The 14,543-nt window shown below is 38.9% G+C and overlaps 1 protein-coding gene across 7 annotated transcripts in view; it reads right to left on the reverse strand.

The window, feature by feature from the left end:
• ANKIB1 (ankyrin repeat and IBR domain containing 1) overlaps positions 1 to 14,543 on the reverse strand; it is a 166,501-nt gene that overhangs the window by 43,738 nt on the left and 108,220 nt on the right. For all 7 annotated transcript variants that reach the window (XM_036246534.1, XM_036246533.1, XM_036246535.1 and 4 more), the window contains 2 exons: positions 11,174 to 11,382; positions 9,927 to 10,015 (listed from right to left, as the gene is read on the reverse strand). In XM_036246534.1, the coding sequence (XP_036102427.1) occupies positions 9,927 to 10,015; positions 11,174 to 11,382 (298 nt within the window). The remainder of the gene's footprint in view (positions 1 to 9,926; positions 10,016 to 11,173; positions 11,383 to 14,543) is intronic.

Raw genomic sequence — 14,543 nt, forward strand, 5'->3', positions numbered from 1 at the left:
AAAGCCTAGATCTCCCTTGTTAGCTATAGATCTTGATTATACAAATTTTTGTTGAAATATCCAATAGGTACTTTAATTCAACATGTTTAAAATCTTCCCCTCTAGCCCTGGCCTGTGTTGCTCAGTGTTTAGAGTGTCGGCCTACACACTTAAGGGTCATGGGTTTGATTCCCAGTCAAGGGCATGTACATGGATTGTAGGTTTGATCCCAGGCCCTGGTTCAGGCAGGTGCGGGAGGCAACTAACTGATGTGCCTCTCTCACATCAATGTTTCTCTCTTTCTCTCTCCCCCACCTTCACTCCCTTCCACTCTCTCAAAAATCAATGGAAAAAATATTCTCTCCTCTTATTTTCAATATTTTAGAACTATACAGGCTCCACAAAACTTGGATATATTCCAGTAAGAGGACATTCTGCACCTTAGTTACCAGTTAAAAATTATTTGTATCACTCTGTGTCAGGACAAACAATTTGGCAGAAGATGGATAAAGAACCCAGGGGAAATGCTATAGACCAGCAGTTCTCAACATGTGATATGTGGACCTGTGAGGGTTCCTGAGACTTTCCAGGGGGTTTATGAAGTCAAAACTATTTTTAAAATGGTATTAAGACTTCATTTGCTTTTTTGTTAAAACTGCAGGTGCCCTAGCATGAATTATGGCATTGGCACTAAGACTATACTAGTAGACTTTGTATTCGTCACTGCTCCATACTCAAAGTTAAAAAAACCAAACACCAGGTTCATTTATGAATGCCCTTGATGGAGCAATAAAAATTATTAATTACTGATCAATTATTAAATAAATGGGAAGTAAGCACAATGAACTGCTGTTGCATACCAGACAAAGCTTGATGGTTGTCTTAAGGAAAATGTTTAGGAATTTGTTCAAATACAAGCAGATCTACCTGCTTTTATTATGAAACACTATTTTTTTTTGAAAGAGTGACTACAAACAATGATTATTCAGACTTGGTTATATGGTGGACTTTTTTTTTTTTTTAATCCTCACCTGAGGACATTTTTGCATTTATCTTCATACAGAATGGGAGGGAGAGAAACATCGATGTGAGAGAAACATATCAAGTGGCTGCCACCCACAAGACCCCAACCAGGGCTGAGGACAAACTGCAACCGAGGTACATGCCCCCAGCAGAAACCAAATCTGGGACTCTCTGGTTCCCACCAATGCTCTAACCACCGAGCAAAACTGGCCAGGGCTATGGTAGATTATTTTTGAAAGTGAATTAAATAAACCTGGTACATCAAGGAAAAAAGTTGAGGGTATTTATTGCCAACGATAAAATTCAAGCCTTCAGTAAAACTTAGAATTTTAAAAAATTCTGCTTGACAGCTCCCCTATATCAGAAACTTTTCTGATTAGACTGGTAATGATATTAACTAGTGTGACTTTTTACTATTTATGTATAGTGAAATATGTTAACATGGGAAGATCTAAATGATCCAGTGAACCAATCTTTTCCAGATGATATTACAAAACCATGCAAGAGTAAAAGAGCTATTAAAAGTGCAACACTGCCCTGGCTGGTTTTGCTCAGTGGTTAGAGCATTGGCCCATGGACAGGAGAGACCTGGGTTCGGTTCCCATTAAGGGCATATACCTTGGTTGCAGTTTGTTCCCGGTCCTGGCTAGGGTTGTGTGGGTGGCAACCAGTCGATGTGTCTCTCACATTGATGTTTCTCTCTCTCTTCCTCCCGCTCTATCTGAAGATAAATGCAAAAATATCCTCCGGTGAGGATTTTACAAAAAAGTGCAACACAGCCAGGTGGGTGTGGCTCAGTGGATTGAGCATCATCACATGGACTGAGCAGTCTCGGTTCAATTCCCGGTCAGGGCACACGCCTGGGTTGCAGGTTTGATTCCCAGTAGGGGGGCGTGCAGGAGGCAGCCTATTGATGTTTCTTTCTCACACTCGATGTTTCTCTCTCTCTCTAGCCCTTTCTGTCTAAAAAAAAAGTGCAACACAGATCAATGGATTTTAATGTAAGAGTGCAAAGTCTATTGATATGGTTTTAGATTTTACACAATTAACCATTAAGAAACTACAATTTGTTGAGTTTTGATGTATATCAAAGAGTATCCACACTTATATGATTACTCTCTTTTTCATCTACACATCTGTGAGGCCAGATTTTCTTTATATATGTTGATGAACACAATGTATTATAACAGATTAAATAATAAGAGTGTAAAGGGAACTTAAGACTAAAAGTTAGAGAAGAGCTAATTGTAGAGTTCCCTTTTTCACATAACAGGAATCTCTTCATTTTAGTTAAGAATAAGTTCCCTGAAGATTTGTATATAATTTATCTTATATAGTCATGAATAACTTAACAAGGGGAGGATACTACCTGAGAAATTAGTCATTAGGTGATTTCATTCCTATATGAAATCACAGACCGCACTTACATACTCCTAGATGGTATATAGCCTATTATACACCTAGGCTATATGGTATATAGTCTACTGCTCCTAGGAGACAAACCTGTACAGCATGTTCCCATTGTAACACAATGGTAAATATTTGTATTTCTAAAAACAGAAAAGGTACAGTAAAAACAAAGTATAAAAGATAAAGTGTGTGCACCTGTGTGTGCACACATTGCGGAGGAAGTCAGAAGGCTGTGAGGAAGTTACCTTTGGAGAGAGAGTAGATGTCGGGAGGAGGGAGGAGGGAAGGAAGAAAAGGGGACAGAGAGTGTAGAGATCCAAAGAAACTCAGAAAGGTAAAGCTTGAGATGAGAAATAAAAGGGAGAAGAGAGTAGAGAAGAGAGACGAGAGGGAGTAGAGGAAAAGGACAGGGGGGAAAGAGATGAAGAGAAATGAAGGAAAGAGAAATGAGTGTACGTGGACACATGTGTGGACACACAGCAGGTAGACAGCATGCTGGGCCTCCTTTTCTATTTAATCCACCCGGAGCTAGCAGTAAAGCTGACATTGTAGTTGGGTCCTGCCATTTCTTTCAACGTTGCAAACAAATTTTTTCGAATAATCCATTAAAATCTTATGGGACAACCTTCATAATGTGGTTTATCATTCATTAAAATACTGCTATGTGGCACATGGCTGTAGTGCCCTGTAAGTACAGCTTATGTAGACACAGTTATTATATAATGTTTTATTTTTTTAAAACTTATCTTTAGCTCTGGCAGGACTGGCTCAGCGCTTAGAGCGTCAACCTGCGTATCGGAGAGTCCCAGATTCAGTTCCCGCCAGGGGCACGTACCTCAGTCGCAGTTTTCCCCTGACCCTGTTTGGGGTTATGTGGGTGGCAACCAGTTGATGTGTCTCTCTCACATCGATGTTTCTCTCTCTCTCTCTTCCCCCCTCTCTCCCTTCCGCTCTATCTGAAGATAAATGCAAAAATGTCCTTGAATAAGGATAAAAAAAAACAACCAAAACCAACCAACCAAACCCCTTATCTTTTTTCCTTTTTTTATCCTCACCCGAGGACATTCTTCCATTTATTGTTTAGATAGAGTGGGAGGGAGAGAGGAAGAGAGGGAGAGAGAAACATCGAGGTGAAAGGGACACATCGAGTGGCTGCCACCCGCACAACCAACAAGGGCTGGGGACAAACTGCAACCAAGGTATGTGCCCCTAGGGGGAACTGAACCCAGGTCTCTCTAGACCGCAGGCCGACGCTCTAACCGCTGAGCCAAACTGGCACAAACCCCTTAACTTTATTGTTCAATGTATTACAGATGTCCTCCTTTTATTTCCCCATTGACCCCCTTCTCCCCAATCCCGTCCCCTCCTGCCTTCTCCACATTATTGTTTGTGCCCATTGGTGATGCATATATGCAAAGAAGTTCTCTGGTTTATCTCTTCCCACCCTCCCGCCCTCCTTTCCTGAGGTTCATCAGTCTAAAAACCAATTTTACTTCTTAATTCCTTCACCTTCATCACCCATCCCCCAAAACCCCTCCCATCTGCCAAGCAACAAAAAGTTCTCCATCTATGAGTCTGTTTCTGTTCTGCTTGCTCATTTTGTTTGTAGATTCAATTGTTGATAGATATGTATTTATTGCCATTTTATCATCCATATTTTTGTTCTTCTCCTCCTTCAAGAAGACCCTTCAATGTTTATATAATACTGGTTTGGTGCTGATGAACTCCTTCAGCTTTTCTTTGTCTGGGAAACTCTTGTTATGTCCATCGATTCTAAATGATAGTTTTGCAGGATAGAGTAATCTTGGTTGTAGGTTATTGCTTTTCATCACTTTGAATATCTCTTGCCCCTCATTTCTGGCCTGCAAAGTTTCTTTTGAGAAATCAGCTGATAGTCTTATGGGAGCTCCTTTGTAGGTAACAAACTGCTTTTCTCTTGCTGCTTTTAAGATTCTCTTTGTATTTAACCTTTTGCATTTTGAGGATGATGTGTGTTGGTGTGGACGTCTTCAGGTTTATCTTGTTAGGGACTCTCTGTGCTTCTTGGACTTGTATGTTGGTTTCCTTCAACAAGTTAGGGATTATTTTTTCAAATATGTTTTCAATTTCTTGCTCTCTTCTCCTGTTGGCACCCCAATGATGCGAATGTTGGTACGCTTTAAATTGTCCCAGAGGCGCCCTGGCCAGTTTGGCTCAGCGGTTAGAGCGTCGGCCTGCGGTCCGGAGAGACCCAGGTTCGGTTCCCACTAAGGGCACGTACTTCAGTTGCAGTTTGTCCCCGGCCCTGGTTGGTCGTGCGGGTGGCAGCCACTCGATGTGTCCCTTCACGTCGATGTTTTTCTCTCTCTCTCCTTCCTCTCTCTCCCTCCCACTCTATCTGTACAAAAAATGGAAAAATATCCTCGGGTGAGGATAAAAAGAAAAAATTAAAAAAAATAAAAATAAAATAAATAGTCCCAGAGGCTCCTTATACTGTTCTCATTTTTTTTTTTTAATTCTTTTTTCATTTTGCTGCTCTAATTGGATGTTTTTTGCTTCCTTCCATTCCAATTTGATGATGTGCTCCTTGGCTTCACCTACTCTACTATTGATTCCCTGTAAATTATTCTTTATTTCAGTTCATGCATCCTACATTTCTGACTGGTCCTTTCTTATGTTATTGATGTTCTAAGTTCCTTGGAGGTCTCCTTAAGTTATTTGAAGGTCTCACTAAGTTCCCTGAAAGTCTCATTAAGTTCCTTGAGCATCCTTATAACCAGTGTTTTGAACTCTGCATCTGATTGATTGCTTATCTCCATTTTGTTTAGTTCTTTTCCTGAAATTTTGTTGTTCTTTCACTTAGGACATATTTCTTTGTCTCCTCATTTTGGCTGCTTCCCTGTGATTGTTTCTATGTATTAGGTAGAGTTTCTATGTCTTCTAGGCTTCGTAGGGTGGCTATTGTTGTAGGTGTCCTGTAGGGTCCAGTGGTACAGTCTCCCTGATCACCCCAGCTGGGCCCTTGAGATGCACCCCTAGTTTCAACTGTACAGCCCCTCTGTTGTAACTGAGTCTTGGTTGCTATTGGCCCATCAACAGGAGGGATTTACTCAGGCTGATCAGCTGCAAGGACTGGCTGTGCCCACTGACCACTGGCCTCTGACTCCCTTGGAGGATAAGGTGTGTAGGGGCCCAATATACAGAGCAAAACTTACTTCAGCAGGGCTCTGGTACCCACTGAGTACATTCCTTGAGTGTGTTGCTGTGGAGGTGGTTGGGTGGTGGTACTTCACTGGTCTGAAGCTGTCCACTGGATATGCTGGCTCTGGGGCAAGGTCAGCCTCTGCCTGTGTTCTACCTGGGGCCACCCAGCATAAACTACAGAGTGATCTGCAGATGGCTGCTTGTTGTGCTGGGCTTGTAGGTACCCAGGAAAAGCCAAGTTGTGAACCAAGGCTGGCTGCTTCTAGTGCCAGGCCTGGGGTCACTTAACAAGAGGTATGGGTATTACAGAGAACAGATGCTGCTTGTTTGAGAGATTTTAGGAAAATCTGAAGCAGGATCCAAGACAGGCCAATCCTATGGTAAAGCTACTGGAAATAGCTTGGGTGGGCCCAAAGGTTGGGTAGGGCAGGGTCTCAGGGAATCACCAGGGTAGAGCAAACAGTGTGAGCCAGGTTGCCGGAGTCCCAGATATGGTAGCTGTCTGTTGCCCCAGGGAAGGCCCCACCAACGGACTCCCCCAGAAGTCTGCCCAGGAGAAAGCTGCCCCTCCAGCTCTTGCCCCAATGCCGAACAATTCAGTTCTTCCTCGTATGTCTCTGGTGCCTTTCAAGCTGCCTCCCCAACGCTGAAGCCCAGAAGGAGTGAGTCCCAGTAAGTCCATGTGCTGGCCCTTTAAGAGAAAACTGCCTGGGGCTCCAGCAGCCACAGCCTCCCTCAGTCTCAGTTCCTGCTGGTTTTTACAGCCAGAAGTGATGGGGACTTTTCTTCCTGGCACTGGAACCCTGAGCTGGGCACCTGGTGTGGGACGAGGCCTCCTCACTCCTCAGAGAAGAACTTCACAGCTGAGATATCCTCCTGATATTTATCCACCACACGTGAGTGTGGGACCAGCCCATCCATGCTTCCGCCCCTCCTACCAGTCTTGATGTGGCTTCTTTAATTTCATAGTTGTAGGAATTCCATTCAGCTTGATGTCAGGCAGTTCTGAATGATGGCTGTTCTGTGGTTTAGTTGTAATTTTGATGTGGTTGTAGGAGGAGGCGAGTACTGCGTTTACCTACACTGCCATCTTGACCGGAAGTCCCTATATGATGTTTTAAATTTCATGTATTCTAAATGCGTCAGAGCTGGTTTAATTATCTCTGGGGAATTAAATGACAGAACTGAGAAGACATCACTGAAGACAGGATCATTTCTCTGAGAGCCATGCTTTAAATCCTCATCAAAATTCAATTTCCCACTAAATTTATAAGCAGAACATGAAGTTGATGAAATGTTAGTAAAAGAAAGAAATCTGGGGCAAACTTTACATACTTTTATCTTGTAGGTCAGCTTCACAGATTATAGCATAGACAGGTTCCCTCTGCTTATTAACACACTTAGAAAGATGATAACTAATATTTATTGACTGGCCATGTTCTAAACATTTTATATATATGAAGCCATTTAACGATAAACTGACACTAATCTATGAAGTACTTACTATTATCCCTATTTTATAGATTAAAAAATTGAGGCACAGGAAGGTTACCACTTAACTAAATCAACAACTAATAAATAGAAGGAAGGATATTCTAGGCTGAGTAGAAAATTATAATGTCCCTTTCATTTAAGCTCTTGGTATAGGTGCCTCAAAGCAACTAGCTGGACTGATGAGATAAGGGGGCAGGGAAGCATAAAATAGATACATTGAGTCATTTTAAAACTATCTAAGAACCTTTAAAAATTCTTCCTTGATTCTTGGATAGAGGAGTTTCCCATGTACCTATGACATATGAAAAGATTGCAATTAATTTAAAAACGACTTCATCGACATATGAATCACTCAACCTGAAACTTGCTTTACTGGTGCTTGATTTGGCAAGCAGCAGCTACAGGAGTGCATAGAAGAATCCTAGGTAGCCTGATAGAGTACCATGAAAAATGATTAGATCTTTCCAATTTAAATCTTACCATACACTTCTCAAGGCTAGTCTGTGATGAGCATGAGAGATGGTTCCTGTGATAAGAGTTAGGTAAGAAAGGTCAAGGAAGTTGAGAAAATATCAAGTAAATCCCTGGGAGGGGGAGAGGTGTGTGTTTCAGTTTTCATATGGAAACAAAGGTCAACAGCAGCAAACCTAGTAGAACCAAGATAATACTTCCTAATACAATACTTTGGAGCTCTGACCCTTGCCAATTACTTTACCTGCATCAACTGTACTGATTTGATCCTACCAAATTAGACTCTGAGTAGAGTCTAGCCCATGTTTTAAAATAAACAACCAGCCCTGGCCGGTTTGGCTCAGCAGTTAGAGCGTCGGCCTGCGGTCCTAAGAGACCCGGTTCGGTTCCCGCTAAGGGCGCGTACCTCGGTTGCAGTTTGCCCCCGGCCCTGGTCGGTTGTGCGGGTGGCAGCCACTCGATGTGTTCCTTTCACATCGATGTTTCTCTCTCTCTCTCTCTGTTCCTCTCTCTCCCTCCCACTCTACCTGAACAAAAAAAAAAAGGAAAAATGTCCTCTGGTGAGGATAAAACAAACAAACAAACAAAAATTAAAAAAAATAAAATAAACAACCAGATATTCTTATTAATTCTGACTTTTGAAAGCAGTATTTTTTCCCCTCTAAATGAAATCTTGCCTCATACCCTCGTTTGGAAAACAGGTAAGAAAATGCACTCAAAATGAAACCAGAGAGGCAGAAACATGGTCAGTGTTGTCTACAGACTGCAGGGAAGGGGCAGTGGTGGGAAGATAAGAGGGAGGCAAAAAGAGAAAGGTAGGAGGGATTTAAAGGAGAAATGAGGATGCCCTGGCCAGTTTGGCTCAGCGGTTAGAGTGTTGGCCTGCAGTCCAGAGAGACCTGGGTTCGGTTTCCGCTAAGGGTGCATACCTCGGTTGCAGTTTGTTCCCAGCCTGGTTGATCGTGTGGGTGGCAGCCACTTGATGTGTCCCTTTCACATCAATGTTTCTCTCTCTCGCTCTCTCTCCCTCCCTCCCACTCTATGTGAACAAAAAATGGAAAAAAATGTCCTTGGGTGAGGATTAAAAAAAATAAATAAATAAAGGAGAAATGAGGAAACTATTGGGAGTGATGGATACATTCATTATTTTGATTGTGGTAATGGTTTCATGGGTACATACATATGCCAAAGCTAATCAAGTTATTTATTTTAAATATGTAGTTTATAGTATGTCAATTATACCCCAACAAAGTTGTTTAATTTGCTCATGTTCTTGCTCTCTCACCCAACGCGGTATTCCCCAGCTCCCTAAACTTGGTACCCAGACTCCATGAACACGAATATTTTGGAAACTTCTGACTTTTAAGATTTTCTTAAATACTAATGACCTGCTTCACTTAGGCCATCAATCAACAGATTTTTGTGTCTCCAGAGAAAACACGATATTGCTCATTATACTGATATTAATTTTGTTTATAAACCTCTTTTGAAAAGTACATTAGAGCAAAGTTAATGGATAGGACAAAGTATAAATCTTGGCAAGGTAATGGGAAGGAGAACAGAAATAAACATGAGAAGCAAAATTTTCCACTTATAATATGCCCTAGCCGGTTTGGCTTAGTGGCTGGAGCGTCGGCCCGCGGACCAGAGAGTTCCAAGTTCGGTTCCCGCCTAGGGCATGTACCTTGGTTGCAGTTTGTCCCCAACTCCGGTTGGGGTCGTGTGGGTGGCAACCAGTCAATGTGTCTCTCTCACATTGATGTTTCTCTCTCTCTCTTCCTCTCTTTCTCCCTCCCGCTCTATCTGAAGATAAATGCAAAAATATCCTCGGGTGAGAGTAAAAAAAAAAAAATTTTCTACTTGTAATATATACTCAACTCTGCCCAGCAGAAACATTTAATTTTGAATTTACTAAAAAGGAATTTTAAATATCCATATTCTTACAGATTTTCAAGGCTATTTACTTGTTACAAAAAATTCAGAGGAAGCATAAGAATAAAAGATTAAAAATTCTTGGGATATAAGAAACTATTGATATTTAGGTACAAGCTCAAAATTTACATGAGATGTAATATAAATTAAAATACTAAGAAATCGTATTTATATATGGTGGCTTTGTTCCCTAAAGTATCTTACTTTAAGCTAAATAACACTAATTGCTAAATTAAACATTTTACTAGATTAATAGATGGGAAAATGTTAAAATAAGAAAAATAAAATTCTTCCTTAGTAGTGAAGTGTAATACATTTCAGTGTAACTCTGCAACCAAAGAAGTAATTCATATCATTAAATATTAAAAACAATTTTATTATCAAGTCAGAGTGCTATCATGCAGTAAGAAATACTAAGCTGCATATATACTCACGACTCCCAACATCCTCTACAAAAGTCATGTCCACAAGGCATATCCACTGGGTCTTCAAATACAGATATACTGCACATACAAATGTCACACTAGAGATGAAAAAGAGCAATGATTTAAACAAAATCATATTTTGGAGTGAGAGCAATACATTCATTTGTCCATTAATTTAAGGCAAAAATACTAGTAATTCAAAAAAGTTAAGTGTTTCAAAGTTATAAGGTAAGTTAAAGTTAGTATGCCTACTTTGACTGAATAACACACATCATGCCTACCTCATTATAAATGATTGTGTGATTTAAATGTTTCAATGGAAAAGTCAAACTCTTACATTCCAAATTTATGTATTAAAGTGATCAGTGACTATGCATTTAGAAAAGGAAGTACAAGAAACAAATCATTACAATCTATTCAGGTCAAGATCAAATTGCCCATTTCAAAATAACTACTTCAATATCATGTCCTTCACCCTATACACAGCCTAGAATATCTATAAAAACAGAGTAAATGTTTTTTTAATATAGCAGCTCAGGATATTCAGAGTAGCAATTTAAGATTTCTACCCAGGGAACCCTGCTATAAAACTATGTATCTTCTAAATAATGACTTACTAGAAACAAACATTATAATGTTACAGATGCAAATTATAAAAGTAGGAATCTGTTTTCTAAGGCCTAAAAAAACCTGGAATAATTTCATTTATCACATATTTTGAGTGACTGAATCATTCAAGAAACATCAAAATTTCCTGTAACAATACATTAATGTTATGCCAAATAAAAATGCAGACAAAGGCAGCACTGTTTCTGCAGTCCTGTTTATGTTTATTATGGAAAGGTATCTAGCTAACAAACTCCAGAGGCTTTACTAATTATCAATGTAGTATAAATGCCTTGAAGAAAACAAAATATGTTTTCGTATTTTTGGTTTAAAGTGCCTATTACAATCTCAACTTTTAATATTTCAGTACGGTATGTTTAAAATCTTTAAGTAACTGGAGCTTTTAAGTGAAAATACAGTAGGTGATTTTCCTAAACTCTTTATGTTTTGAAATTAGTAAAGAAAACCTTTGTTTTTCAGTCTATAATTCAGAGACCACAAACTATTCTGTCATAAGAAGTATTTATCAAAGTGTGAAATAATGGAACCCTTTAAGAAAGGTATATGATTCAATGACAAGAATATGACTAGAGGGTCTATGAAACAATATTAAATAATTAAAAAGGTAAACACGAATACTTAAGCCATACCAAACTGGTGTCCAGATCCCCAGGAGACAAACTTATTTCATCTGGAGAGGTGACGGAAGAGCGTGTAGTCCTTGGAGTTCTTGGAGAAGGAAGTGTGTCCCAGGCATTACACCCACTTGGTGGTGGAGTTGGCATTTGTACACCTGATCGTTGGCAGCAGTTCTCTGGGTTGGACATCCAAGCTTCAAGTAATTTCTCCCTGTCCCAGTCTTTAAGAAAAATGGAATGAATGTCTCAAAAAACAGAATATAACAGTGCTTTAAGAGCTTCATAATAACAAAAGAAAGTGCGAATAAATTAAAGAGATATAGGCCATCCAAGGAAAAAAAAAATTATATAAAGTAGTAATTGCAATGCATATTCAGGTATGTTATATCCATTAATGTTTTTAAACAGAATTTCAACATTTATAATTCACCATGGATTACAACCATGTCTACAACAATATGGTCAAGATTTCCAGTCATTTCTACTAACAATCAAAAGAGGAATTTACTAAATTCTTGTTGGCATAAGTTTGAGTTAGCTCTTTTACCCTTTCAAGAAAAATATATAATTTTGCAATTAGTCTCACTGGTATGAAGTTATAAAATGATTGCATAGCTCACTATAAACTTGTCAAAATGCCAACAAGTCCTAAAAATCATTTACTAAACAGCGAGAAAAGAAAAAGAACTTCTAAAGGGATAATGATTACAAATAAAGTTTTAGTGAATTAAGTATGAATTCTGTATTACATGAACTCCAATATAGCTTAACTAAAAATGATTACCTTCTTACTATGAACACTTTAAAAACAGCCAAGTGAAGCACATTATTATAAAGTTCAGAGCCATGAAATTCTAATTCTTTAAAATAATAAACTAATATATCCAATTATTTTGGTAGGAGTTTTACACACATTATTTCATTTATTCTTCCCAACAAACTTTCCAATCATTATTTAGGTGAAGAAACCAACACTCAGGGAAGTTCTATAACCTGTCCAGGCTCACACAGATAGTGAGGGATCTGAAACCAATTTCTGTGACTCCAAAGTGTAGCACAATAAAGTGCAGAGTCAAGAGTAATGTAGAGTCAATTATTTACTGTAGGCTCATTCTATACAATTTTTGTTTGTTTGTTTGAGGAGGAAAAGGAATAGGGGGAGACAGAGAGGGAGAAGGAGAGGGATAGGGAGAGAGAGGGGAGCAGGGGAAGGAGAGGGAAGGAGAGGGAAGGAGAGGGAGAAAGAGGGAAGGAGGGGAGGGAGAAGCTGTGGACATTTTCTATGCAAGACTTTTTCAACCATGTTAAGTTAATGTATTTGGTGGTTTAAACAGGGTAATAATGACTCAGACGTGCAATGAAGATAAAGGGAATGTATTTGCACCTGTGTAAACCAAACGTACAAAGGCACAGAAGTACAATAAAGAGACAAGAACAGTTCTGTAAAGTTGCATATATCATGTGTTGGTCTGGGGAGATGGAAAATAAGACTGGAAATAGGGATCAGATTATAAAGAATAAGAAAAATCCAACAAATGAAAAAATCTGCATATGAGTACATTCTAGGAAATGTTGCTAAGTGGACCTCAGTGCTTTGATAGGTCACTACTTACTTAAAAAGTTAAAATTACTTTTCTTAGAAGAGTATGCTTATTTTGTCTCCATTATGTCACTTTAATAAAGAAAAAAACTACTATAATTCATACAGAGAGATACTAAATATGATACATGATACATTTTAGTCTTATCTACTACAAATATTTTTCAGCAAAGTTTCTGTTTGGATTCCATCACATCATTCATTTAGCAAATACTTATTGAATGCCTTTTATGTGCCAGGCAGTAGACATAAAGGAAAAACGAGGCACAATTCCTGCCTTCATGGAATTTAATAGTCTAATAAGGAGGAAGACATTAAGTAAAATCAACACATTTAAAAAACAATCATCAATGTCAGAAGCAAGCAGAAGAAAAAGGTAGAGAATCCTAGACAAGAAAAAGGTAGAGAATCCTAGACAAGGAGGTCAGAGAAGATGATTCTGGGAACATGGCCTGGAGCAGACATCTGAAGGATGAGTGGAACTTAACTAGGTAAAACGGAGGGGAAGACACTCTAGACAGATGGTACACAGCGTGTTCAAAGGCCTTGTGGCAGGAGAGAAGGTAGCATCCTTATGAAATTAAAAAGGCCAATGTAGTGGAGCATGTTGACCAGAGGGGAAGCACTGAGTGAGATGAGGCTGAAGAAATAAGGGCTAGGAAACACAGGACTTTAATAACACTGCCATTATTAGCTTAGGAGTAATAGGAAGTCAGTGAAATTTGGCCATGGGGTTAGGAAGGACAGGTTTTCATGAATACATTTGAAAAGATCAGTCTAACTACAGTATGGAAAACAAACAAACAAATGAAGAAATTGGATACAGCAAGAATGGAGGGAAGGTTGGCCAGAGAGCAGGCTAGTTCGTAGTATAAGTGAAAGATGATGGCAGCTAGGGCTAGGTGGTTGATTATAGTGTATATGAAGAAAAAGGGAGAAGTTACGATTTGAGAGGTGAAACTGATAATTTGGTGAAAACAGAATATAGGGTCTTAAAAAGAGGAAATGTCAAAGTTGGTGTTTCAGACTTACCCAGTTAGTTGGTTGGTGCTGCTATCTATGTAAATAGGAATACCAGAGAATCAGGTAGAGGTGGAGGAGCATGATTTTTATTTTTGTATTTATTTACCTATTTTTAAAAAATTTATCTTTATTGTTGAATATATTACAGTTGTCCCCTCCTTTTTCTCCTCCTTGCTCCCACCCCACTCCTGCCTTCTTCGATGATTTTTAGTTTTAGGCATGATGAGTTGAAGGTGCTTTTGAGATACCCTATACATACATACATAAATTTATTTATTTATTCTTTTTAATTAACTTTATTAGGATGATGCTGGTTAATAAAATTGATTTCAAGTGTACAATTCTATAATACATCATCTGTATATTGCAATTTGTGTCCACCACCCAAGGTCAACTCTTCTGTGCTTTTAAATTGGCAGTTATACATAAGAGTACAGTTTGCATAAAAGAGGTATAATTCAGAGGGAGAAATCTATACTTACAGAAGCCTTGGGAAAAGACATCATTTTACAAGAAGAGAGTAGAGTGAGAAGAGATGAACTATGATGTTTAATTGCCTATAGAAGATGAGGAGCCTCCAACAGAGCTCAAAAAAAATATTTCAACATAAATTTACTCTTAAGCACAAGCAAAATTAGCTTTGGTCTCATATTCTGTAAATTTCACTTATTTTTTCATTAGGTAGTATACTATTCAATTGTATAAGTTACTTTTAGTATTGACAAAATACTCAGAGAATGCCCTTTGTATATATATATA

The sequence above is a fragment of the Molossus molossus genome, unplaced genomic scaffold (genome assembly GCF_014108415.1).
Source record: "Molossus molossus isolate mMolMol1 unplaced genomic scaffold, mMolMol1.p scaffold_m16_p_7, whole genome shotgun sequence".
NCBI lineage: Eukaryota > Metazoa > Chordata > Mammalia > Chiroptera > Molossidae > Molossus > Molossus molossus.